The sequence below is a fragment of the Punica granatum genome, chromosome 6 (assembly GCF_007655135.1).
Source record: "Punica granatum isolate Tunisia-2019 chromosome 6, ASM765513v2, whole genome shotgun sequence".
Classification (NCBI taxonomy): domain Eukaryota; kingdom Viridiplantae; phylum Streptophyta; class Magnoliopsida; order Myrtales; family Lythraceae; genus Punica; species Punica granatum.
The window spans coordinates 24,052,826-24,078,184 of NC_045132.1; the positions used below are offsets into that span (position 1 = coordinate 24,052,826).

At 41.6% G+C, this 25,359-nt stretch overlaps 5 protein-coding genes and 2 pseudogenes across 6 annotated transcripts; all 7 read left to right on the top strand.

The window, feature by feature from the left end:
- The first annotated feature begins 1,031 nt into the window (after positions 1–1,031).
- On the top strand, positions 1,032–10,220 carry LOC116212480 (ADP-ribosylation factor GTPase-activating protein AGD3). The gene is made up of 19 exons (XM_031547111.1): positions 1,032–1,660; positions 3,175–3,251; positions 3,834–3,934; positions 4,201–4,271; positions 4,886–4,948; positions 5,345–5,389; positions 5,868–5,933; positions 6,048–6,095; positions 6,185–6,280; positions 6,372–6,413; positions 6,885–7,100; positions 7,229–7,360; positions 7,453–7,677; positions 7,766–7,852; positions 7,931–8,269; positions 8,420–8,556; positions 8,649–8,742; positions 8,943–9,418; positions 9,503–10,220. Exons 1-19 carry the CDS (start codon positions 1,616–1,618, stop codon positions 9,615–9,617), a joined length of 2,475 nt encoding a protein of 824 aa, XP_031402971.1. The 5' UTR covers positions 1,032–1,615; the 3' UTR covers positions 9,618–10,220.
- Positions 10,221–11,095: 875 nt separating this feature from the next.
- Positions 11,096–13,597, top strand: LOC116212481 (inactive leucine-rich repeat receptor-like protein kinase CORYNE). Of its 2 annotated transcripts, none has more exons than XM_031547114.1 (2): positions 11,096–12,473; positions 12,973–13,597. In XM_031547114.1, exons 1-2 carry the CDS (start codon positions 11,590–11,592, stop codon positions 13,280–13,282), a joined length of 1,194 nt encoding a protein of 397 aa, XP_031402974.1. In that variant the 5' UTR covers positions 11,096–11,589; the 3' UTR covers positions 13,283–13,597. The 2 variants fall into 2 exon arrangements, with proteins under 2 accessions (XP_031402974.1, XP_031402973.1); XM_031547113.1 differs by having other exon boundaries at positions 11,104–12,473; positions 12,958–13,597.
- Positions 13,598–14,090: 493 nt separating this feature from the next.
- On the top strand, positions 14,091–14,813 carry LOC116212285 (light-regulated protein, chloroplastic-like). The gene is made up of 3 exons (XM_031546847.1): positions 14,091–14,263; positions 14,363–14,531; positions 14,673–14,813. The coding sequence occupies exons 1-3, from the start codon at positions 14,091–14,093 to the stop codon at positions 14,811–14,813; spliced, it is 483 nt and encodes a 160-aa protein (XP_031402707.1).
- Positions 14,245–17,144, top strand: LOC116212482 (annotated as a pseudogene).
- Positions 17,145–18,189: 1,045 nt separating this feature from the next.
- Positions 18,190–19,686, top strand: LOC116210403 (annotated as a pseudogene).
- A 997-nt stretch (positions 19,687–20,683) lies between these two features.
- LOC116212491 (probable 3-beta-hydroxysteroid-Delta(8),Delta(7)-isomerase) lies at positions 20,684–21,938 on the top strand. Its single transcript, XM_031547124.1, has 4 exons — positions 20,684–20,935; positions 21,014–21,160; positions 21,255–21,363; positions 21,597–21,938. The coding sequence occupies exons 1-4, from the start codon at positions 20,779–20,781 to the stop codon at positions 21,865–21,867; spliced, it is 684 nt and encodes a 227-aa protein (XP_031402984.1). The 5' UTR covers positions 20,684–20,778; the 3' UTR covers positions 21,868–21,938.
- Positions 21,939–23,247: 1,309 nt separating this feature from the next.
- LOC116212490 (probable 3-beta-hydroxysteroid-Delta(8),Delta(7)-isomerase) lies at positions 23,248–24,983 on the top strand. Its single transcript, XM_031547122.1, has 4 exons — positions 23,248–23,529; positions 23,825–23,971; positions 24,064–24,172; positions 24,583–24,983. Exons 1-4 carry the CDS (start codon positions 23,367–23,369, stop codon positions 24,851–24,853), a joined length of 690 nt encoding a protein of 229 aa, XP_031402982.1. The 5' UTR covers positions 23,248–23,366; the 3' UTR covers positions 24,854–24,983.
- The last annotated feature ends 376 nt before the right edge of the window (positions 24,984–25,359 follow it).

Genomic DNA, 25,359 nt, shown 5'->3' on the forward strand with positions numbered 1-25,359 from the left:
AACAAATTAAAAATTGAAAATAAACGATTAATTTCTAGAAAATAATATAGACGGATAAGACAAATACAAATAATATTAAAATATATTCAAATATATAAATGATAGATCAGCGTGAAATGATTTACCGTGTTTTTCTTACATACAAAAGAATAATTTTCTTGAGATAAAAAAGGAAAAATCACCAAAATGGTCCTATAAATTAATCTTTTTTTGACATCGGGTCCAATAAATTTCATTCTAATTTTTTTAGTTCTAAAAATTTGCTCCGTCAGACAATTGTAGTCCCTATCGTGACTGATTTGGAATGCTAGGAAGGGGGGTTGAGAATTTGTGATACTAGGTTTCTGCTATTCTTTAGTGTTTCATGAGATTTTGGGGATTCTGGGGTATTTAAGGAAATTAAAATATTTCAATTTAAGTGGTCATGTCACCAATGTCAGAAAAATGACGTCACGTATTTCTTATATTCCATGTAGACAAATTAGATACATGGAAAATGATTTAACTCCGTTACTATCCATGTTGGTAGTCGGTAACGGTCGGTCATGATTAAGACTGCAATTGTCTGAAGGAGCAAACCTTTAGGACTGAAAAAATCAAAATGAAACTCATGGGACTCAATGTAAAAAAAAAGATAAACTTTTGGGGCAATTTCGGTGATTCTCAAACCTAGTAGTCCGGTCTTTATCCGGACTGGTAGTGGCATGGGTTTGGGAAGGCTCCCGGGACCGGACACCGCACTGGCACTGGCAGAGTGCTCTTCACGCGCGATAGCCGCGGGTGGGGGAGCTGCTGCTCGAGTTTTCTCACCCCTCTCTGTAAAGTGAACTCCTGTCAGGAACTCCTCAGCAAAGCTCTCAGGCACTACGACGCCGTTACCGGGCCCCGGCGACGAGGAAACGACGCAGTTTAGTGCGCGCGAACGATCTCAGTCTTCTGTTAAATTGGCTTTTGTATATAAAAGCCAAAATTTAAAAAAAAAAGGAAAAAAAAAGAGAGATAAAAACAAGAAATTACTAATTAGAGAGAGAGCTTTGCTTTTATCCATGTCTGTGTGTGTGTGTGTGTCCCTCTCTCTCTCTCTTCCCCGTACGCCATTAATGGCCTTTCTCTCGACCTCAACATCTTCAGGTTTGATGACGATGGCGAAATGAGCACTCGCCCATTGACCGATCCTTTTCCCCCCCGAAGCTGAGCTACCTCCAATGCGCTGTTGACAATCCCGATCGAGCCCGCGAACAGCTCCTCCTCCCGTCCTGTTGCTGTTGTTGTTGTCCTCCTTCTTGCTCCTCCTAGGTTTTCTGGCTCCGCCATTCCAGCTCCTTTCCGTCTTCTAGGGTTTCGCAGCTGAATTCGGAGCTGTCATGCGTCCGGTGGTGCGGGATTGAGGTGGACGCGTCCCTCATTGGTGCAAATTGTAGTGCTCGTGCGAGGTCCCTTTTGAGCTTGCATTCGGTTGTTGAGGTGCCGTGCGGTGCGATCGACGGCCTGCCGTGAGATCTTGTCGGCGAAGACTGGTTTCCTCACTGTGGTAGCTCGAATCGGGAATGATCGACTACTGATGTGACGCTCCTCTGACGTCTCGTGGCGTATAAGACGAAGAATTGCGGCGACAATGCATTTCGCTAAGCTCGATGACTCTCCTATGTTCCGCAAGCAGGTCTTTGTCTCACTCTGCGTTTCACATTTTGAAGTGGAAAGAGTTTGTCGTCCGACCGGCTCTTTCCTTCTTCAAAAATTCGCCCTCTTCAGCCTGTTTTTATCCGATTGAGCTAATTACTTGTTGACGTTAGGTTTGCTTTTTTGGAAAATTTGGAAGAAAATTATTCCAGTCTCGGTATCACTGTAGTTGGACAAGGCACATGAGAGCCATTTATGGAAGCTCCATTTTCTCTCAGAATGAGCGACAGTCATCATCTTCACCTGCCATGATTTTTCAATCATTCCATATTTATGACAACTCCTTAAGTTCTATTTTTTTCTTTGTTGTCAGTGAATTCCCGCTTTCCTATTTGCTTGTTGCTGTGTTCTGTAGCTATAAATCAATTTTGCCGGGCTCTCTAGATGCGAGCTTCACATATGGTCAATTGGCAATTGGTGTAGGTCTTGTAGCTCCAGTGAACTGGGTGTAGTTCATCAAGCAGTGTGAATGGTTTATTCTGGAATGTGTCATCGTTACTCTCTTCTCTAAGATTATCACATGGTACAGAAGAAGAAAATATATTTACAAAGCTGCGGTATTTTACCGGCCCTGTTTGTGAGACAAGTGCACCCGACAATACGTTCTTATTTGTTCTATTCTTCTTTTTGTCATAGAGGTTCCCTTGATATCTAAATATTTCATTTGCAATGAGATATGGCTGTTTGAGTGTAAGTACAGTTAGTAAAAGTTTATTGACTACTAAGACCATTCTAGCTGATAGGTGAATGGTGGGGGAAGCCTACTATTATAAGGAAATCCAAATTAATCTTATATAGCTGTTTGAGTGTAAGTACAGTTAGTAAAAGTTTGTTGACTACTAAGACCATTCTGGCTGATAGGTGAATGGTGGGGGAAGCCTACTACTATAAGGAAATCCAAATTAATCTTATATAGTCTTGCACCTCTAATGGCCTCAGCATCTTTTAATATCTCATTGTTTGTGGAACTTTGAGAATACAAGCTTTCTCAAAGTAAATATTTGTGAAGCTTCTTCTGGTGTTCTCCCTAATTTGTTGCCTTGATGATGGAATGGCTCCCATACTCAAACCGTTTTGGTCGATAAAGGCTCTGTTGAATTGATTATAGCACCTCCCTAATTCATCAAAAAAAAAAAAGATTATGGCACCGAAAGGGTTGAATCTGTATATAAAAGGATAGATTTACACTTGCTAGTTTTATCATATGATTCATTATTGTAATTACTCTGAAGTTATCCAACAAGTAAATTCTTTTTATTCAATTTTACTAGTTTAGCATGGGAGTACTATGCGGCAATTATTTGCCTTGTTTTGCACCTGAAACTCGCAGATAAAAATTTCATTGATTCTGTTCACGTTATTCTCCCAAATTCTTCTGTATCATATAGTCATTATCTTCAGGCTGCGTTCCTTGCTGAGAATTTTATGATTTTTTTTTTTGGATAAGTTAATTTATGAGGGTTTTTTTTTTATAAATATTATTTGATGAAACAGATACAATGCTTGGAAGAAAGTGCTGAATCACTGCGGGAGCGGAGTTTGAAGTTTTACAAAGGCTGTAGAAAATACACGTATGGTTGCATTTCTCTCATCTATTGTTTAGAGCATGATATTATATTTCTTTCCATATGATTTCCACAATTACTTTAAGTTATAGACCACTGTAGATATCACTACAATGTTTTTGTCCAATCCAACCTTCACATTGCAGCGCTTGTCCAACTATGTTTAATCTGATATTTCTATCTCTTATGCATGCAGTTGTCCATTCATATAAGTGATGCTTTGTTTCTTGCATAGATTTTTGCGTTGTTTCATTTCAACTTGCTCAGCTTTTACTTGGAGAATACACTGATTTTACTAAACCTATTCAGTATTTTTCGCGTCTCTTGCCAATAAATCATTTAAATTTAGCATTAATATTATACAAGGCTACAATTTTCATTGGGCAAGTAGTTAATAGCAGAATTGTAGGAGGCCTTGCATTTGTCCAGATTTGAGGTTTGTTGAATTTCCTTTTAGATCTTCTTGGTGATGCTTCTTCCTGCATTGCTCTTAAGGCATAGATACAGTGCATGGGATATTGAATACTTTGCTGTTCCAAATTCCCGAGTTTATGAGGGATGATTGATTTACATTTTGTTTATTTGCAGGGAAGGGCTTGGTGAGGGATACGATGGGGATATTGCATTTGCAAGTGCTCTGGAAACTTTCGGTGGAGGGCATAATGATCCCATTAGTGTGGCCTTTGGAGGTATGATGAATTTGTTTTGATATGTTAATATGTTAATTGGAATAAAAATGCAGGGGTTAACATCTCAATAATTACGAACTCTGTTATTTTTCAAATAAAGTTTTTTCAGTCATGTGATGATGGTTATTACACGTTATTACAAAAGGAAGGATAATGACAACTCGCAGAAATAGAGGATTCATTTGGATGTCTCAGATTTTTCTGCAATCATTCTTTCCTGGAATAAATATCTAATTATTCATTGAAAATGTGCTTTCTTTCTGTAGGCCCAGTTATGACCAAATTTACTATTGCACTGAGGGAGATTGGGACGTACAAAGAAGTATTGCGGTCACAGGTCTGTTGGATTTGACATTGTAAAAGTGCTTATATAATCTTGTATTTGCTGGGTGGAAATTCAGTTGGTATGTACGTGAGAGTTATAGCATGCATGAATCGTGATGCCTATGTGTCTAAACTGCTATCGTATATTGAATTGCATACAGATGCAATAGCAGCACCTAGGCCGTATTGAACATTGAATTTTGTTTCCCTCAGAGTATGTTCTCTAGATTATCGAGCACATTGAATTTTAGAAACAGTGGTGATATTCCATGGCATGTGAAATTTGAAGTCTAATCCAAAATTTTTCTGTGCTTTCACACTGAGTAATTCTAATTGATCTTTCCTTAAGATATAATATCAAGTGTTACATGCAGACAAGAACTGTTCCAACTCTTCTTCTGTCAACTTTTCTCTACAACAATTGCAGTCTTAATAGTCATATCGTTAGATGGAATTAATACTCAAGGCTATAGCTCTTAGAATTGTAGTGTATATTCTGGTTTGGAACGTCTTACCTATGGACCTTGATGAACGTACCATCTCAATGATATTTGTGTCTACAAACTTTTCTGTCATGTGTACTAATTGATGTCTTTTTGTTGTGTTCTCTTCGTTTCTTTGGTTCAGGTTGAGCATATGTTAAATGACAGGTTACTGCAGTTTGTGAACATGGATTTGCATGATGTCAAGGTAAATACACTGGGCAGTTGATACATATGGACATGTTTAGTCAAATATGATGGAAACAACGTGCATGTTTATAACAGTGACATATCTACCCAGCTGTGGCTAAATAAATGGGGGCTTGTTCACGTGTATTTCATTGGGCCAAACCAATTTGTGCATTTTCTTCTCTTGCACTTTTTTTTGTAATTAAAGGCATGGCTGTACCCAATTTTGATTAGTTGGCCGACTTTGAGACCACAATTTTGTATTCTCAAATTGGTGGCTAAATGTGTCGTGAATACCAGTCTCCCTAGTTTTGGTCTTTTGACCTGCGTTTTGACAGAGGGAAAAAATATCTACTTGAAATTAAATATCTTTCATCCAAAAATTTTCAGTTGCTAAAAGTTTGATTATTTGCAGGAAGCACGGAAACGCTTTGACAAGGCTAGCCTCCTCTATGATCAGGTGTAATCCCTTGTTTATTTTCAATCTAGCAGCAATTAGTTCAATCCTCATGTAACTGTCCTAGATGAAATCTCCATCTGTTCAAAGTCTATCATTTGGCTATAGCTGGTTTTCTGCGGCTTCATGTCGAAATATATCAAGTGGTACTATTGTTGAATAATTATGACCTGAACCTTTTATTATGTAATATCATATCAATTAAATCTTTTGCACGTCAAGCTCTGGACGCTTAACTTCTTCTTATTTGTGTTATTATTAATTTCATTTGATGATTATGCCTTCCTATGCATCTGTAACTTAATAGAGTTTGAAACGACAGTTCCTTTATATTTATGATCTGGTTCATAATTTATTCAGCTGTTTTGAGATGTTACCATGGTCGTTAGGGTTAGGGAGGGTTCTGTCCTCAAAGATTTTAATGAAGTTATGTGATTTTGAGTTAAATCCAGTCTCACTTCAAATTGTTATGTCGTGCCAGGCTCGTGAGAAGTTTCTTTCGTTAAGAAAAGGAACAAAAACTGATGTGGCAGTTGTCTTAGAGGAGGTAAGCACATACATGCACTTCTTCTGTCATCTTTATGAGAGTGACCTTGGTTATAATATAGTGGCCAAAAAAAGCTTGGTTATAATAGAAATATGGATAACGTGGTTGTTTCAGGAACTTCACAATGCAAGGTCTGCATTTGAACAAGCTCGTTTCAATCTGGTAACATTTTGCTTTTGATATAATCTTAGTTTGAATGTGGTTATATGCTTATCACTAGCTTTTAACCATTCTGATCCATCTCTACCCAGGTAACTGCTCTATCTAATGTTGAAGCTAAAAAAAGGTTTGAATTCTTGGAAGCTGTTAGTGGAACAATGGATGCACATCTCCGTTACTTCAAACAGGTGAACAACACAATAGGGCTTTTTGATTATTATCAGCACCATTTTATGGACAGGAATTACATAGATACTTATCTCATTCTTTTACTTGTAGGGCTATGAACTGTTGCATCAGATGGAGCCCTATATTAATCAGGTTTGTTACCATAAAACACCTCATGGCATTTCCCTTTATTATATCATCCTTCCTGCACTTTGTCCTTTTCTAATCTCACAGGCTGAGAATGTCCTTCAATGGCTGTAATTTGCCTTTAATGGCCATAAGTTGGATGTACAGCCTCTGTTTAACTTCATTTGCTAGACTAGAGGTCATATCTTCACAGGATGTTAGAAAAGTTCATTTTTGTTTGATGTAACCAATCTTTGTTATGGCACATGCATTATCCAAATATTAGTTATTTTGTCGGTGTTGCATTTTGTGTGAAAGAGATGAATTTTTGAAGTGTCATGAATCTATATTGTCATGTTACTCTTAAAAGCTTCATATATGATAATATATATATATATATCTGACAGATCTATGTAAGTTTATTCATTTTCTCAACTCTCGATATTTGTCTGAATGTAGAAATTAATACCTATAAGGTTGTTGCTTTATTTATGGCAGGTTTTAACCTATGCTCAGCAGTCTCGAGAAAGGTCCAACTATGAGCAGGCAGCTCTTAATGAAAGGATGCAGGAGTACAAAAGGCAGATTGATCGTGAGAGTAGGTGGTCATCTAATGGTCCAAATGGATCTCCAAACGGAGAGGGTATGCATGCAATTGGTAGAAGTTCTCACAAAATGATAGAGGCTGTCATGCAATCTGCAGCAAAGGGAAAGGTTTAATCAATCTATTTTTATTGTGAAAGAACTCACAAGAGTTTACTGGATACTTTTCTTAATCTTGATTGCCTCGAGTTTTATTTGTTTGCTCAATTTGGCCTAATACCAGGATCAACCATTTTCAGGTTCAGACAATCCGCCAAGGTTATCTTTCAAAGCGGTCGTCAAATTTGAGAGGTGACTGGAAAAGGAGGTTCTTTGTGCTGGATAGCCGAGGAATGCTATACTACTATCGTAAACAGTGTATAAAACCATCTGTAAGTTGTTATGCTAGTTTTGGTGAGGGTTAAATGATTCTGTTATGTGTTTCAGAAATGATTTAAATTCTAATTTCTGAATGTATTTTCAGGGTTCTTCTACTCAACTTTCTAATGTGCGCCACAGTTCAGAGCTTGGATCTGGGTTGCTAAGTCGCTGGCTTTCTTCTCATTATCACGGAGGATTACATGATGAGAAATCAGTTGCTCACCACACAGTGAACCTGCTTACATCAACAATAAAAGTCGATGCTGACCAATCAGACCTGCGGTTTTGCTTTAGGATCATTTCACCAACAAAAAGTTATACCCTGCAGGTATAGTCATAATTGTTAGACTTGTTGCATGGCTTGATTGTTTTTGCAGTTGAGCCTTAGAATTGCTTATTGGAGCTTGTCAGTGCAGGCAGAGAGCGCATTAGATCAGATGGATTGGATTGAAAAAATAACCGGGGTTATTGCTTCATTACTAAGCTCTCAGACACCTGAGCGGGTGATTCTCAGAGACCTTCATAAATTTCATCACATATCTTTATTTTGAATACATTACTCACATTGAATTATATTCCAGAGTCTTACTGCTGGCCATTTGGGAAGTGGTCATCATCATTCTGCCAGTGAGAGTAGTTCTTTCGAAAGTTCCGACTTCGATCATACTGCTGCTGAAGAATTTGCATCCGAGAGAAACATTGGCACGACACATCATGAACGCTTTTCAAGAAATTCACAACAGCAATGGTCTTCGCTCAAACATGAGAAGCCAATCGATGTGTTGCGAAGAGTATGTGGGAATGATAGGTGTGCAGATTGTGGAGCTCCTGAACCGGATTGGGCATCCCTGAATCTCGGAGTTCTTGTTTGCATTGAATGTTCTGGTGTTCATCGTAACCTTGGTGTGCACATCTCAAAGGCAAGTGACTTGGTTTGATTGCTTAAATGTTGTTGGGATGATTCCTCATAATCAGTCGTGCTTTCACTCAAGACTTTGAATGTAATAGCTATAGTTGACTTGTAAAATTCAGAGCTTATATTATTTTCTTATTTTTTATTGTAATTACAGGTGAGGTCGCTCACCCTGGACGTCAAAGTGTGGGAGCCTTCTGTGATAAGTTTGTTTCAGGCTCTGGGTAATGCCTTTGCTAACTCCGTATGGGAGGAATCATTGCAGTCTAGAAGTGCTTTTCAGGTCCCATCAGGGTAAAGAAAGTTGTATTTTCTGAAAGATAATGCAGTTTTCCTTTGGTGAGGGCTGCAAAATTCTCATGTTTATTTTAATGTTATCCATGAAGGTTATATGAGTCCAACAAGCCACAATTACATTTTATTACCAAACCGAATCCTTCAGATGCAATCTCGGTGAAGGAGAAGTTCATCCACGCAAAGGTACAATAGATTTTTGAACTGCTTTAGCTGCTCTTCTCTTACATTTACTAGTTAATTCCCACGATTTAGTCAATAATTAGCTTGTAGTAACTAAATCAGCCAGGATTACCTCTGCAGATTAGACTTAGACAGTCTAGTTGATTATTCTTCTTAGTTCCTTTTTTTTCCCTAACCATTTTTTGCCATATATTGCTTCACAGTATGCGGAAAAGCTATTTGTCCGCAAGCCAAAAGACAGTCAGCATCAATCAGTTGCACAGCAGCTCTGGGATGCTGTCCGTTCTAATGACAAGAAAGCAGTGTACCGTCTCATCGTCAACTCCGAAGCACCTGTCAATGCTGTCTTCGAGCAAGCGTCAAGCAGCTCTTCGTTGACCCTTGCCAAAGTAATGCTACTGCAAGAGCCAACGGGGCATGGCCTCACCTATAGTCCAGGTACAGAGAGGTCCTCCACAAGCCCTCTCAACTTTGGCAGTGCTGGTGAAGGTCTTTCCCTGGATGATCTAGATGGGTGCACACTTCTTCACCTTGCATGTGAAACTGCGGACATTGGGATGCTCGAGCTCCTCCTGCAGTACGGGGCGAATGTGAATGCTGTCGATTCAAGAGGCAATATGCCGCTGCACCGCTGCACCATCAAGGGCAAGGCTATGAATGCCAAGTTGCTTCTTTCGAGGTGAATCCATCTTCTCGCTGCCTTCATTGTCATGAGTCTCCAATCTCTCTGCCATTGCTCATGTCTTGGTCATAAAAATTGCAGGGGAGCTGATGCTCAAGCGCTTAATGGAGAAGGCAAAACTGCCCTCGATATTGCAGCAGATTCGAACTTCACAGACAGCGAAGTTCTTGCCCTTCTATCCGATTCAAATGGATGACATATTTTCCAAGATAATTTAATGAAAGCTCAAGCACATGAGATCTCCATAGTCTAAAAAAAAGGTACTTTCTCCTTTTCTTTTATCGGGTTTAAATGATGATTGTATTCCATTGGATTGCAAAAGGATTACCAAGTTAGCCGGGGACTTGTGGAAGGCAATATGAGATTTTGGAGAGGATGAGTGGTAGGTAGGTGTGCCTGCCCCACAGGCTTTGCTATTTGTGCAAATTATAGTCCCAAGGAGTTTGTAATCTAAAACGAATCGCCCCCCCTTCCCATTTCATCAAGTCGGAGTACCAGAGGAACCAAAGCTCCAGACCGCTGGGGGTGGCCTTCAGTTATATGGTTGTTGCTCGTTTTATATTGGCGGTTTGCTTCCTTTGCCCCGAGGTAGTAGCTGTGAAAAAGTTGTAATTTAGGTCATCATCTGTTTGTATGTAGATTAGTTCCTTGCTTAGGTGATTTTGGAATGGGAAGCTTTTGTTATGTTGATGGAACTCCTCCTTTATATATGATAATTTACATGTATGATTTTGGAGGGCAAAGGGGGGTTTGTCTATGAATGACTCATTACCGGAGCATTTCCGGCAGAAATTTCCATCTCTTTTGCGTATATGTTCTTCTTCCTAGGAATTTCGCGAAAGAATCAGCGACTTCACTGGTACAACCTCATGCGGGCTATACTTTCCGCTCTGTACATTCCCTCCATCGGACGGGAACGTGCACAATTACTTTTATCAATATCTTACACGGTTGAGTGAGTCCATCGATATGGATCAGCCTTTGCCTCTTCAAATTGGAAGGCTCTTACGTTACGATAATGAAGTTGCTTTAGCACCAAATTCTAACTTGATTCTTATTCTTTTTGGATGACAAAGATAAATCATTATAGAATCTGTTGACATAGAAGAGGGCATCTCCGGTGCGGGTGTTTCACGCTTGCTGAAGTATAACTGCCAAAGTAATCATAAATATAAAATTAATCTTTTAGTGTGATCTGATGTTTGCATGGACCGTTTTGGGGGGGGGGGGGGGGGGGGGGGTGGATATCGAAGTGGCAAAGTGGTTGATGAAACAAAAGCAAATGAAATGAAATGAAATTATACGATTGGAGAGGAAAAAGGAAGAAAAAGAGGAAACTTTACCACTTAATTACTTTTCTCAATTAGTAGGGAACTATTGTCTAACACCAAGGACCCGACCACGCACGACTCCCCAGCGGGAGGGTTTCCCCTTTCCCATCCGACAGTCGAGATTTTGCGGCCCGACACCATCTGACGGTCACGATCTCCCTGTCCCTTTCCCATCACGCTGTTCCATGTTTCGACTTTCGGCCCCGTGACGGAGACACGAGGCTGCAGATTACTCCAACGTGGACGTGGGCCCCACTATGTCCTTCCCCCGCGGGCCCCATCTGGTCAGAAGGGCGGGAAGGAAGGGAGCGAGTCCCTGTCTTGTTTTTTCTTTTGTTGTTTTTGGGGTCATGCGGTCGTTTCCGTCCCTTCCAATCAGACACCCAGGAAGCTCACACACTTCACAGTAGAGAGAGAGAGAGAGAGAGAGTCTTCATCATCTCATCCCTAACAGTTGAAATCCTTCCTCTTCTCCATTGGGAGGTGAAGAAAATGCCGACCAAGTGTCTTGCCGGCTGCTTACTCTGATACTGTCTTGTGGGGGGACGAGCTGTGGGTTCCATTGTTGCTTCACAGAAAGGAGGGAGCTTTAAGGTGTACATGACATTCTCCTGTCTGTTGAATGGAATGTCTGCATCTTCCGTGGTTCCATTCCATCGACAAATGGGTGACGGAATGAGAATGATTCTCTGCGTCTTCCACCCGAAGCTTCTCTCTCCCTCCCTCCCCCTCTGTTAGTCCTTTTGAAGGTCAAGCCTTTCCTCGCCGCCAGAGGTCGTCGTACGGATTCAATACTTCCCCTCCTTTTGGGGCATCATTTCAGCTTTTCTTCTTCCCATGGTGAATCCAAAGTTGACAGCCCATGTCTCCACGAGAGCCCTACCTCTTTTTCTGCTGATTGTTCTGTGCTTGGACTTGCCCCCGGTGGAACGTCATGATCGCATTTTCCGGCGAGTCTATGCTGAAAGTCCTGTTGCTCCGCCGCGGGTGCCCGAGTTCAAGCTCGGTCTCCGGAGAATCGTGCTCAGCATTGCTCTAGGAGTGCTGACGGGCCTGATTGGTGTCCTCCTGTGTGCTTGCTTCGTTAGGGGCCTGGTGCTTTACCTCAACCGAACCCCCATCCTCAAAGGCCCCGTCGTGTTCTCCCCGAGAATCTCCCCCAAGACTCTACAGGCGGCCCTTGCGAATGAGAACCTTCTGCTGGGCTCGAGCCCGAACGGAAGGTACTACAAGACCGTCCTCGATAATGGGCTCGCCGTGGCTGTGAAGCGGCTCGAGCCATTCGAAAGTTGTTCCCCAGGGATGCGGGGCAAATCCGTCAAGAGACGAATCCAGAGGGAGCTCGAAGTTCTCGCCGGTCTCAGATACGAGAACCTGATGAGCCTGCGTGCTTATGTTCGTGAGCAGAACAGTTTCTCTCTGGTTTATGACTATGCCCCTTGTGGAAGTCTAGAAGATGTGATGAACAGGGTTAGGGAGAATCAGTTGGAGCTCGACTGGGACGCTCGGCTTCGGATTGCTGTCGGGGTTATCAAGGGGCTTCAGTACCTTCACTTCACTTGCAAGCCTCAGATTCTTCATCTCAATCTGAAGCCGACGAATGTGATGTTGGATAGAGAGTTTAAGCCGAGGCTGGCTGACTGTGGATTGGTTAAACTCATGCCCGACTTGGATAAAATTAAATCTAAGTACAGCGCGCCGGAGATTTTCCGGAATTCCAGGTACTAGCCGTATCTGTGTCTATGTTCACAGGTTTTAAGTGTCAAAGCTGATAGTGGCATGTTATTCCGACTTGTACGACATGCTATGCGGAATCTGCACTAATTCCTTTGAGTTGTGGTGATTAAGTTCGATCTGGGTTCTTGTTTCAAAGCAATAGATATAGGAATTAAACACTACAACTGTTCGCTTATATATGCTCGATGTTTTTGGCTATTTTGCTGTGGTTAGCATGAAATTTCCCAATTTACTTAGAGAATTTAGGCAGTTGATCTCAAATATATGTGCTTGTTGCAAATCCAGGTTACCATGTGAAAACCTTTAGCGATCTGCCGACAGATCATTCGTGTAGATAGAATGCCGAAATTTTGCAATTTAATGCTTTACTGAAATGGAGCCTCCATGGAACCATAAAACAGCTCCTTTTGTTCACATTTTCATCCAAGGCGTGATACCAGCGGCTACACTGATCTTTATCTTTGTTAGTGTTGGACGAAACAGGTGTACCGACAAGAGCGATATCTTCAGCTTTGGGATGATCCTGGGCTTTCTGTTAACTGGTAGAGATCCAACAGATCAATTCTTTGGGGAAACTGGGCAAAACGGGAGCATGGGAAGTTGGCTTCGCGAACTTCAACAGGCAGGGGAGGCCCGCGAGGCACTGGACAAGAGCATCCTGGGGGAAGAGGGCAAGGAAGATGAGATGCTGATGGCCATCAGAATAGCTGTTGTTTGCCTCTCAGATAAGACCGCCGATCGGCCTTCCAGTGACGAGCTCGTCCCAATGCTAACCCAACTACATAGTTTCTGAAGATTTATGTATACATTAGTAACTGTAGTACGTGGTCCTCTTGTATGGAGTTTCTCGAAATCAGAATCAATGGGAAGTTGCTGTTGTGAAGCTTGCAAAGAGACACGACTATCTCGTCAGTCTTGGTTTCAGGTTCTTCCCTAACACACTAATCAGGAGCTTCATATTGTAAGCTGCTCGGGAATGCCTCAGAACAAGATGCTGCTGGCTGTTCGAGTAGCTTAGTTTTGCCTGCAGATCGTCTTTCCGTTGCTGAACTCATCTTTGCAGAGTTTCTAACCCTTTCTATAATTATGTCAGCATCACTCTTGCTAATGTTGATCTTCTCAAAGGAACTATTATGTCTGGATATATTCCCGCTGTTCGACCCAGTGCAAATTCGAATAGCCTGCCAGAGTTTCATTTCAACCTCATGGAAGGGCATAAGAATGGCGACAACCCAAAGGAAGAGGACGATTCTAGACCTCCGGTGACCATATAAGAAAATAAAGGATGAGCCGAAACGCAGATCGCTAGCAAATCTACTCTGCAATTTTACTTGCTCACCCATCACAATCCAATCAATTTCATATGTATCTTTCCGTGCACATGGACATGGATGGATACAGCATGAAGGTCCAAGCTCATCAATCCCTCTCAGAGCTTCACCCACCACAATTTCCAGTCAAACAAGAAGCAGACCTTATCCGCTCCCCACAAAAATCTTCCCACCTTATCCCCTCAATGCCCCCAACACGATCATCTTTATAAATTCGACCCCATCACTGCAATTTCAAAGTTTCATCAAACCCCATCACCAAAACCAAAAATGCAGGCAGCAATTTTCTCTGTTTCGCAACCTCTCCCACTGCTAAAACCCACTAAAACCTTGGCATCTCCATGGAAGTCCATTCCAAGGTTAAGAGCTTCCCGACCCCCAACCATCAGGGCCGTCGCTGGCTCGAACGACCCATCCGCGGTTGACTATAGCTCCACCACCTCGTGAGTCATATATTTCATTAGTCCTGCAATATTTTCGGTTCACACCACGTCAGGATATTCACTTTCGGGTTTTGGTCCTTTATATGGAACTCTGTGCAGTGTTTTTCCAGCAGAGGCTTGCGAGACGATTGGAGGAGACGCCTGTGCTGCCGAGATGTATCCGGAAGTGAAGCTGACACCAGAAGCCGATGGGAACGAGCCAAGGACTGCCTCAGAAAATGTAGATCGAGAGTACTACGAGTACAACAGCCCTAAGACGTATATGCTTGTAACTCCCCCATATTCATGGTTTTGCTGATTAGCTTTTGATACAGTAGAAAGGGTCTTTTTGAGAGTGGTTGTCCCATATCGGAAAAATATAAAGAATATTTTGGGTATATAAGATGATTGAACTCATGATATTTATCAGCTCGAGCTTTTTAGTGAAAATTTTACGCGTCTAATGCTTTACGTGGCTGTATCTGGCATATGCAGGGTGTTCCCCGGAGAAGCTTGCGATGATCTCGGAGGAGAATTCTGCGGGGCCGACTATCAAAAGGGAGTCTACTGAGTCAACAGCTTATAGTCTGGGAGATTAACGCGAATGTCTATGTGCTACATATTTCTTGTCGATCTGGCTTTCTTGTATTGTAAATCTGGCTTTCATGTGATAATGTACCTGACTGAGTTAATGAAGGGTGCTCGCTTCTCAGTTTGGTATCCGATCTGATGAAGTTCGTAGCATGTCACGATTGAAGAGGGCGCCAATCAAATAAGATTGCTATACTTTGTAGTTAACGTTCTTCGCTCCTAACCACACATCGCTGACCTTATCTTGCCCAAATCAAACAAAACTGAAGCGTTAGTTGGAAGTTATTTCATGTATAGTTAGTCACGTATCAACATAATCATTGTATATATACATATGTATATATCTTCTCCCCTGCTGCCAGTAACCTGCAGCTATGGCGAAGTAGCAGGGTTACCCAGCAGGGCAGTTGCAGGGCCATGACTATCATTAGTCATTCTCGTATTTTGGGCATATTTTTCAACCTTTGGTTCTGCTTGTATGTTATCATAATCGGTTTGTATTTGGCCTTTGAAGCGGATGCCGGAGAGAGTTGTATATCCACGGGAACGGGACTGCTTAAGGATCTCAGGGATGCGGCCACAAAACAGCATCCTCAGTAAATCTCTCGCCCAACCGAGCTTCCCAGCATGAACCTTATATATAAGCCTATAAGTTTTTTATACAATCATGTAGAGTCGACTTGTCAAGTTTGCCTGATACAAGTCAGTTCCTAGCGTTCATCTTGAAGCTGATGAATGCAAAGGAGACTATCGAGCTCGGTGTTTTCACGGGATACTCTCTCCTCGTAACTGCCCTTTCCATCCTGCAAGATGGGAAGATTGTGGCCATCGGTGTGGACCGTGAAGCATACGAGAGCATTGGTCTCCCAATTACCAAGAGGGCTAACATCAAGAACAAGATCGAGTTCATCGAATCTGAGGCCTTACCAGCTCTTGATCTGCTGCTACAAAGTGTAATTGAGCGACTAAACTTCTACTGTCCTACCTATGCTCTAGTGCACATAACCTGATCAAATAAATTTGGGCCTCCCTCAGGCAAAAATAAAGCTGTGGTGGCCTGAAATTCGTGGGGCGGCTGGGCACTGACAATGATCACGTCCGACCGGCCCGGCCCTATAACACAAACTCTGAAACAATTATGCATTTCTTCCTCTTTTTTTGCGGTTTGTTTCCGATTAAAAAATGTTAATTTCTAGGGACGAGGTTGAGCCGGGCCCGGAGAAATCAGGCATCACTTCAGCTCCGGCCCACGGTTAGTCCGTTGGCAATCTTCCCTAGTGTTCTATGACAATTGATACGCAATGCAAACTTTGATCTATGTATGGCAGCAAGAGAACGAAGGCAGTTTCGACGTTGCATTAGTGGATGCAAACAGGGCAAACCAAGAGAACCATCACGAGAGGCTGATGAGACAGGTTAGGGTCGGAGGCGTGACCGTCTACGACAAGACCCTCTGGGGAGGAAACACTGTGCTTCCCGATGCATCCTCGGCTCTGCTGATAAGGAGGCGATCGTGGCAGGACATTGCCGAGTTCAACAAAACGATAGCGTAGATCGAGAGTACTACAAGTACGACAATCCTATGGCGTAAGATCTCGAACCTGAGACTTATTACTTCCTAAGCGAGGGCGGGTGCCTCCGCACAAACTCCTCTTTCTTAAGTCAAAAAGCCTTCATAAATCAGAATCACGGTTCCGCCCAACTTCATAAATGACAATAAATTTCCAATATTCAGCAAACCAATATGAAAGTTTCTCCTCTAACGTAGCCAAGTGCATCCAAGTAATTAATTAAATGCCGATCGAAAGCAGATCTATCTGTCATGCTATGTCCTAACCTATTATTGCAAGTCATTAATTAAATTTTTTTAGTATTACATTTGCTTCCTCTGTTTCTGCTTTAAGTTTGGGGGGTCATCGCGAGCCTTCAACTAGCCTGGTCGCTCGGACTCAGAAGTTTCATGTGTTGGAGGTGGATCCGCAGCTGGTTCGTAGCCTAATTGCGAAGTCGGGCACTGGTCGACTACTACATGATGTTCGAGAGCTTCTTTGAAGTGACTGCCAGGTTGTTGTGGTGCTCCATACATCTTATGAGGATTGCCTTGCTTGTTGAGGTTGGTCCTGTGCGAAACCGTAGATATACGGTTGAGCCGATGTTCGTGGACCACGCCTTAGCCTATTATATGCATAGAAGGAGAAATTCTGATCATATTCAGCATTCGTTGAAGATATAACCTATCAAAATTGTTTGGTCAATGGCGTGCCACATTAAAATAGATAATGGATATGATGGACCTCTCTTCATTTAAAAAGTCATCACATTAACGTAAAGAACAAGCCTTAATTAATGTAATGGTACAGTACAGGTCACCAACTCGAAATAAAAATAAAAAAATCGAATTCGATCATGGCCGTTGAAAATTTTTTATTTCTCTTTATTTCGCTTTTCTTATTATTGGACTAATCCATAATCTCCCATTAACAATACAAATATATATATATATATATGCATTTATTAATGTGGGAGAGGCAAATGTCGACATTGTCGTAGCACTAATGAATCACTTCAGAATTCACATTTTAAAAGTAACCGCAGATTTAGAATTATGATCCAGAAAAAAAAGAAATTTACTTTTTCTTTTATAAGAGTGGAGATTTAAGGTGGAAAATGAAAAGTTAAAAGAAGAGGCACGAGAAGTCCTGCTGATTAAATCGAATGCAAACCTTTATGATGTCTTTGTTTTTTCAGTTTTTTTTTTTTAAATAATTCCTCATTAAAAATCAGTAATCTCGTGGGTATAGGCTTGAGCTCGAGTTTTCTGTTTGATGGGTAGGTGAGGACATGATAAATTTGAACTCTATGACGATACTGGATCGGGCCGGGCTCGATATAAGCTCTGACTTCCATGTCAGAGGAGAATTCTGCGGTGACCGATTATCAGAGGGTTGAGTCTGTCTGATGAATACTTGCTGAGGCAGCAGCTTTTGGCTGGAAGATTAACGTGAACGTCTATCCATCGACTACATCTACATGTCCCGTAAATCCGGCCATCGTATCCTAGTAATACTGTACGTACCTCACCGAGTTTGTAACATGTAATGGATGCTTGTATCACTGGGTCAGACTCCAAGTCTGTCCGGCTTCTCACCCTGATCTTCGATCCGATGAACTCTGCAGCTAGCATAGTAACGACTAATAATGTTGCCGCTTTTCTAGTTAACGACTTGTTTAGCTGCGTTACCTAATACTCTTGACTCCTAATTAAACACGTGCGCATCACTGACCTGACCTAAACCAAAATAAAATAAAATTGCTGTGTTACTTAAAAATGAATTTATATAAGCGGCTGCTATTAGGGCCGGATAGCGTAATTAAACTCCCTTCCAACGGCAATCCTTCTATATCTTTGGCGGGCCTCGCCTTGAGATCACTTTTTATATGATTAATCACTAGTCAACTTCATCATGTACGTTCATTAGTATATGTGTGTACAGGAAATGGAATCTGCAGCTATGGCGAAGAAAGAGTACAGCGGCCCATCAGGGCTGCTGCAGAGCCATGAGCTCTACAAGGTATGTCTAACCAATCCCCATACTCGTATTTCGGGCATATTAGTTCTCGACCTTTGGCCGTACTCGCGCGTGTAGTCTTATGTTACAGTAATTAGTCGGTTCAATTTGGCTTTTGCAGTATATACTGGAGACGAGCGTGTATCCACGAGAAGCGGAGCTGCTCAAGGAGCTTAGGGATGCCACCGCTCACCATCCCCAGTAACTCTCTCGCCTCCTATCGATCTTCCCCGCACGAAGCATACATATAAAGTTATAAACATCTCTTGTTTTGATTTTATAACAATTAGAAACAGAGTTTATTTAGGGCCTAGGACCGATTGATTTCAATATCCATGCAGGGCTTACTTGTCGACTTCGCCCGATGTGGGTCAGTTCCTTGAGTTGCTCTTGAAGCTGACGAATGCGAAGAAGACGATCGAGCTCGGTGTTTTCACGGGATACTCTCTCCTCGTCACTGCCCTTTCCATCCCGAAAGATGGAAAGGTCGTGGCTATTGACTATTGACGTGGACCGAGAAGTGCATAAGAACATCGGTCTCCCATTTATCAAGAGGGCCAATGTCGAGAACAAGATCGAGTTCATCGAGTCTCAGGCCTTGCCAGCTCTTGATCTGATGCTAAAAAATGTAAGCAAGCTGGATACCTAAATTTAGAATCCTCCTAACTCCTATTGCCATAATTGGAATCAGAAAGACCAGATGATATCCCAGGCCTGCAGAGTCGGGGGGGGGGGGGGGGGGGGGGGGGGGGGGGGGGGGGACATCGGCTATGTCCGAGCCGGCTCATATATAATGTGTCCTTTTTTTTCTTTTTTCTTTTTTGTGGTTTCCGCTTATAAGAGAATGAAGGTAGTTTTGACTTCGCCTTCGTGGATGCCGACAAGGCCAATCTGAAGAACTATCACGAGAGGCTAATGAGACTGGTGAGGGTCGGGGGCTTGATGGTCTACGACAACACCCTCTGGGGTGGTACGGTTGTGCTTCCCGATCCGTCCTCGATTCAGACGACGAGGAGGCATGCGTGGCAGGCCACGGTCGACTTCAACAAAATGATAGCAGCAGACCCACGAGTTGATATATCACAATTTGCGGTAGGGGACGGGATCACAGTCTGTCGTCGCATTTACTGATGAAAATTATATATATATGGATTTCCAGTTCAATGTTCATCGTGGATGGCATGTTTCTTCGTGGCTTGGCATTTCTTCTTCCTAATAAGATTCTATATTTGAGTCTTATAAACTCTCGTTAGACATGTGTATATAAAATTACAAATTGATGCACACTGATGAAAATACTATTTTTTTTGTTTATACCAGATAATTATTTAATTGATTATCAGATTATGGTTCCAGTAAAAAAGATAATAATATAAATAAATCAAAATCATTAAATAAATATGGGCTTTGGATGATGGATCACGGCGGGATTCGTCGGGGTTGAAAATATGGATTCAATATAAGATTAAAGTAGAATTTTTTTTTTTTAAAAAAAAATCACGGGTACACATTCGCAACACAAAAACGAATCACGAAAATTGAAATGTATCTTGCACTGCACCCCTTCAACAAAAGATTTCATTAGAAGTGACTGATTAGTACATTGATTTTTCTGTTTCTTTTCTTTCTTTTTTTTTCAGTTGAAAAGAATTGATTTATTTTTTAAATTTTGGATACGATTTTTTTTTAAAACTAGTGGATTTGAGTTATAACTTATAGGCATAAATTAAATTTGATCTTTAAAAAATTTCCACGAGTTAATGATATATTTATAGAAATAATATTTTGCTATAATAAAACTCACCTCATATATATTTTAATTTAATTTATGGGGTGTATTTATACGCATAAAAAGGACTTTAATTTAGTGCAGTTATTGCAGTGGCCTACTCTTTTGTTTAGGGACCAACCCACGTTGGTCTTTTGTACTTTTTAGTTGTTCTTGGTTGTACTACAATTTTACCGGAGTATGTGCAAATGATAGCGTGCTTTGAGCGCCGCTTTCGAGCTACATGTGCTTGGAATAATCGGAAGGTTGGCAAGATTGAGAAAATTTTAAATGATCCTGTATGTGATGAGGAAGAATTATTAGAAATTATTTAATGAAAAATAATTATGATAATTATTCAAGTGATTAGTACTAATTTTTTTATTTCGCGTAGTTTAATTGGTGACTCCTCACACTACGTAATAATATAAGATCACCCAACAACTTCTCGGCAAGATCGCTTCCATTTAAATAAAAAAAAATTGTTCTTTAAAATTCAAATCAGGAATCTCCAACTCACCAATTTTGGATATCATTCGATCCCAAAGCTTCCCATCGCTGTTGACTCCCCGTGAACTCCATTGCTGTTGACTTCGAAGGCCAAGAAGATGGGAGAACCCGCCGCCGCTCAGCATCCGCACCCTTACGTCCCCAGAGACCTCAGCCTCCCTGGCTACGTCCCCGGCCTCCTCTCCCACTCCACCATTTTTGGAGTATTCGTCGGCGCGGCATTACTGGTCACCTCCCTCATTTGGCTCCTCTCTGGTATTATTACTCTTCTACCTCTTCGCCGGCGCGTCGTGATTGAATTGGCTCATTCACATCCGTTGTTAATCGTGGCAGGAGGATCGCCTAGGAGATCGAGAGTCGATAGATTGCTCATGTGCTGGTGGGCATTCACTGGACTCTCCCACATGATCCTTGAGGGTTATTTCGTGTTCTCGCCCGAGTTCTACAAGAACTCTTCTGGCTTTTACCTCGCCGAAGTTTGTAAGCTCCCCTTCCTTCACAAAGATCCTTGTTAATGGTTACAACATCGGCAACTCGACGATCTGTATGAACCTTTGAGCTCGCAAACTGACAGGGAAGGAGTATAGCAGAGGTGACTCGAGGTATGCAGCTAGAGATCCGTGTATTGTCTCCATTATAGGGCTGACTGCGATTTTTGAAGGTCCGGCTTGCATCCTTGCAGTGTAAGATTTTCGATCACCGATGATCTTAACTTCATTGCTCGGTTCTAACTATTTCATTTACATTTTGCTCTCGGAGAAACACGTTTATTAGATTATTCGTGGAACATGATTGATGTACAGGGCCGACTATACGAATATCCGTTTCTCGCATTCGCAAACCATATCTTATCTTGCCTCATCTTTTTCAGATGCTGAAGAACCTCACGTTTCCCTCAATGACTGATTCATGGCAGGTATGCTATAGCTACCAAAAAGCCATACAGCTACATCCTCCAGTTCGCAAATTGTCTCGGGCATATTTACATCACTGCCGTGTACTTCATTACCGCAGTTTTGGAAGGCGATAACTTCGCAGCGAGCCCGTTTTATTACTATGTTTCCTATCTGGTCCCGAATTCTTTCTGGATCTTGATCCCTGCGATAATATCCGTAAATTGCTGGAAGAAGATTTGTGCAGCGGTACAGTTCCAGGCCCAAAACCAGAAAAAGGCAAAAATCCGTTGAGCACGGGACGTCGGGATTACTTTAGAGTTAATGTAACTTCAAATTCCACGATTTTCTGATTGAATTGTTAACCCCTCCCTTGGATGATCTCTATTATTCTCTTTGTCATGAATGTGACTAAAAGTTGTAGTAACTTCCCAGATCTAAAATAAAATAAAAAACTTCTCAGTGTTTTAGCAAACTGAATTCCCGACGAACATTGGTTATACGATGCAATGCAACGTGATTTGTGATTAGGAAGCTAGGTGTGTTTGGTTTTAGAGTTAAGTAGAGTTGGATTTTGATTATAATTGATTTGTAATGACCGTGTTATTAAATTGTGAAAAAAATAATGAATAGTTGATAGAATTTAGTATTAAAAATTTAATTGAATGGTTAAAAAAATTGAAGAAAAAGAAAAAATTAATAATTATGTTATTGAATTGAAGATAAGTAAAATTAAGTGGAGTTGAGTTAAAAATTGATTGTAAAACCAAACGAAAGCGCTAAACTTTGATAGAGCAAATTCTTTAATGCTCTATAAGAGTAGCACCTGGGCTGGCCAGCCCATTCACCTCTCCACAGAGGGCCCATCAGACCTGTTGGGTTTCTCGGCCCATGATGAGATTCAACGCCAAAGTTAAAGTCAAAGGTCCTCTCTACCTAAAGCAATCTTATTTTTTGATTTGCTAATGCCAAGGGGACCGGATTCGAGCATGGCCTCGGGCCCCCAGGATTCGATGGTGTTTGAAAGTAATGAAAAGACGTTGAAGCAGTTGGATGCGCTTTCTAAGACAAGACACCGGAATTTTTGTCGGCCCGAATAGCTAACTAGTCCTCCCTCTTTCATATTCAAATCGTGTCCATTACAAATAGCCCGTTTAGTTTTAGGGTCGATTTTTAAAATTTTAACTCTAATTTTAACTATACTCACTACACAATAAAAGTCAATAATACAATTATTATTTTTTTATTTTCTTTAATTTTTTTAACCATTTAATTTAATTTTTAATACTAAATTCTTTAAAATATTCATTAATTTTTCACATTTTTTTTTATAATTCAACAACACAATTATTATAATCCAATTAAAATCAAAATTCAACTGTACTTAATTCTAAAACCAAACGCATTGAAAATTTCTTATTAGCTGCAACTTTTGTAAGCAAGGAAATTCAATAACAATTCAACGATCCAAAATCGTTCATCATCTAAGGAATAGCATAGTCCCGGAATTTCTCGATTTTCTGGCGTGGACAGTCATGGAGTCCCGTAAACGAGCTTGATCAATCTTCGAGACTTACTTCAATGCATCCGGTGCATATACACCGGGATTATGTACCTCGACTCCGACTTACCGTACGTTCGCCCTCCATGTAAAAATCGTTACCTTTTTTGGGCTACCAGATTCAATCAAAGCCAATGGTCGATCCGTTTCAAACTCTTTCCAAGCAGAAAGCTTCCGGTTTCTGTTGACTCTTTGTGAACTCCATCGCTCTTTGACTTCGGAGGCGAAGAAGATGGACGGAGCAGCCCCCGCCGCCGCTCAGCATCCGCACCCTTACGTCCCCAGAGATCTCAACCTCCCCGGCTACGTCCCCGTCCTCCTCTCCCAGTCCACCATCGTGGGCGTCTACCTCGGGTCGTCGTTGCTCGTCGCCTCCCTCATTTGGCTCCTCTCCGGTACTACTCACTGCCTCTTCCACTACGTAGCCCTAATTCTGATTCTATCTGAAACAATCGCCAATATGGTCGGTGAGAAATGTCAGTGATTGAGGCTTGAGCTGGGCAATCCCATTTTCCTCCATGATAGGTGTAGTGTTCGTCCATGTACGTGTTGGCGTTTGCAGATTTGTGCGAATTCATCGAATACGATGCTCACAGTTAGAGGAATTGGATCTGGCGTTGTCAGTTGTGTGTGTGTGTGAGATTGAAACATTTGATTGTATTGGATCTTTTCATTCGTTAATCGTGGCAGGAGGGTCGCCGAGGAGATCGACAGTCGATAGATTGCTCATGTGTTGGTGGGCTTTCACGGGCCTCACTCACATGATCCTCGAGGGCTATTTTGCTTTCTCCCCGGAGTTCTACAAGAACCCTTCCGGCTTTTACCTCGCAGAAGTTTGTAAGCTGTCTTCTCCTCACATCCTCCTTTCAAATTACTATGTCCGGCAACTCGACTATCTGTCTGAACCTTATGAGCTTGCAAAATGGCAGGGAAGGAGTACAGCAAAGGTGATTCTAGGTATGCCGCTAGAGATTCGGCTGTTGTCTCCGTTGAAGGGCTGACTGCAGTTTTTGAAGGTCCGGCTTGCATCCTTGCAGTGTAAGATTTTTACCGACTACCTGTCATCTGAACTTCATTATTCTGAATGTAACTGTTTCAATTCTCATTCTGCTATCTGAGAAAATGTTTTGTGCAAAGCAACGGACTTTGCCATGTCAATTCCTCTATTTCGTTTGAAGATGTCTCATTTCCCTGTACTGAGCATGGCATCATTGATGCATATGAATAGGTTTAGACAGGATACACTAATCACCGTTAGCAGATCTCCGTTTTCAGATTATTCCTGGAATATGAATGATGTACGAAGCATTTATGCATTTCAAATTTAAGCTCGGATCTAGTAGCATCTACTTCTCACATTCCCCTCCCGCTTTGTTTTTTTTTTTTTTTCAACATCGAGTACGCTCCTTACACTGCTGACATTTTTCTCAATTACTAATTCATGGCAGGTATGCTATAGCTACTAATAAGTCATACAGCTACCTCCTACAGTTCGCCATTTCTCTCGGGCAACTTTATGGAACTGCTGTGTACTTTGTTACTGCAGTTTTGGAAGGCGATAACTTCGCTACGAGCCAACTCCATTACTACGCGTACTATGTGCTTGCAAATTCCTTCTGGGTCTTGATCCCAACAATCATATCCGTAAGATGCTGGAAGAAGATCTGTGCAGCGGTGAAGTTCCAAGCCCAAAACCAAAAGAAGGCTAAAAGTCGCTGAGCAGCAGGCATCAGGAGTTCTTTAGAGTTCATGTAACTTCAAATTCCATGATTTTCTCCGACTTTGTTAACTTAAGGAAAATTTATGCAGACAGATTTATGAATGAATTGTTAACCTCTCCTTTGTGATCTCTTTGATTGCTTCATTATTCTGCTTGTCACGAAGAAACTCTGCTTAATGTGACTTAGTGGTAGCACCTTCTCGGTGCTTTAGCAGAGCGAGTTCCCAACCGACTTTGATTCTGCAATGCAATTTGTGAATGGAAAGAACTATCGTGACCTGATGATAACTCGGAATGCTTTGTTGGGAATTGAACAACTTCGTTTTGAACCGGAGATGGCCAATCCGATAGAGCCATAACTTTCTTTGGACAATTACGCTCTAAGCACAACACCTAAAAGCAATGAAATGGCAAGTGATGAGATGGTCAGATCACTGCTCTATGAAAGGCGCACAATTGGGCCTGGCCCAGACCACAACTCTACACATTGGACTGGCCTTCCTTT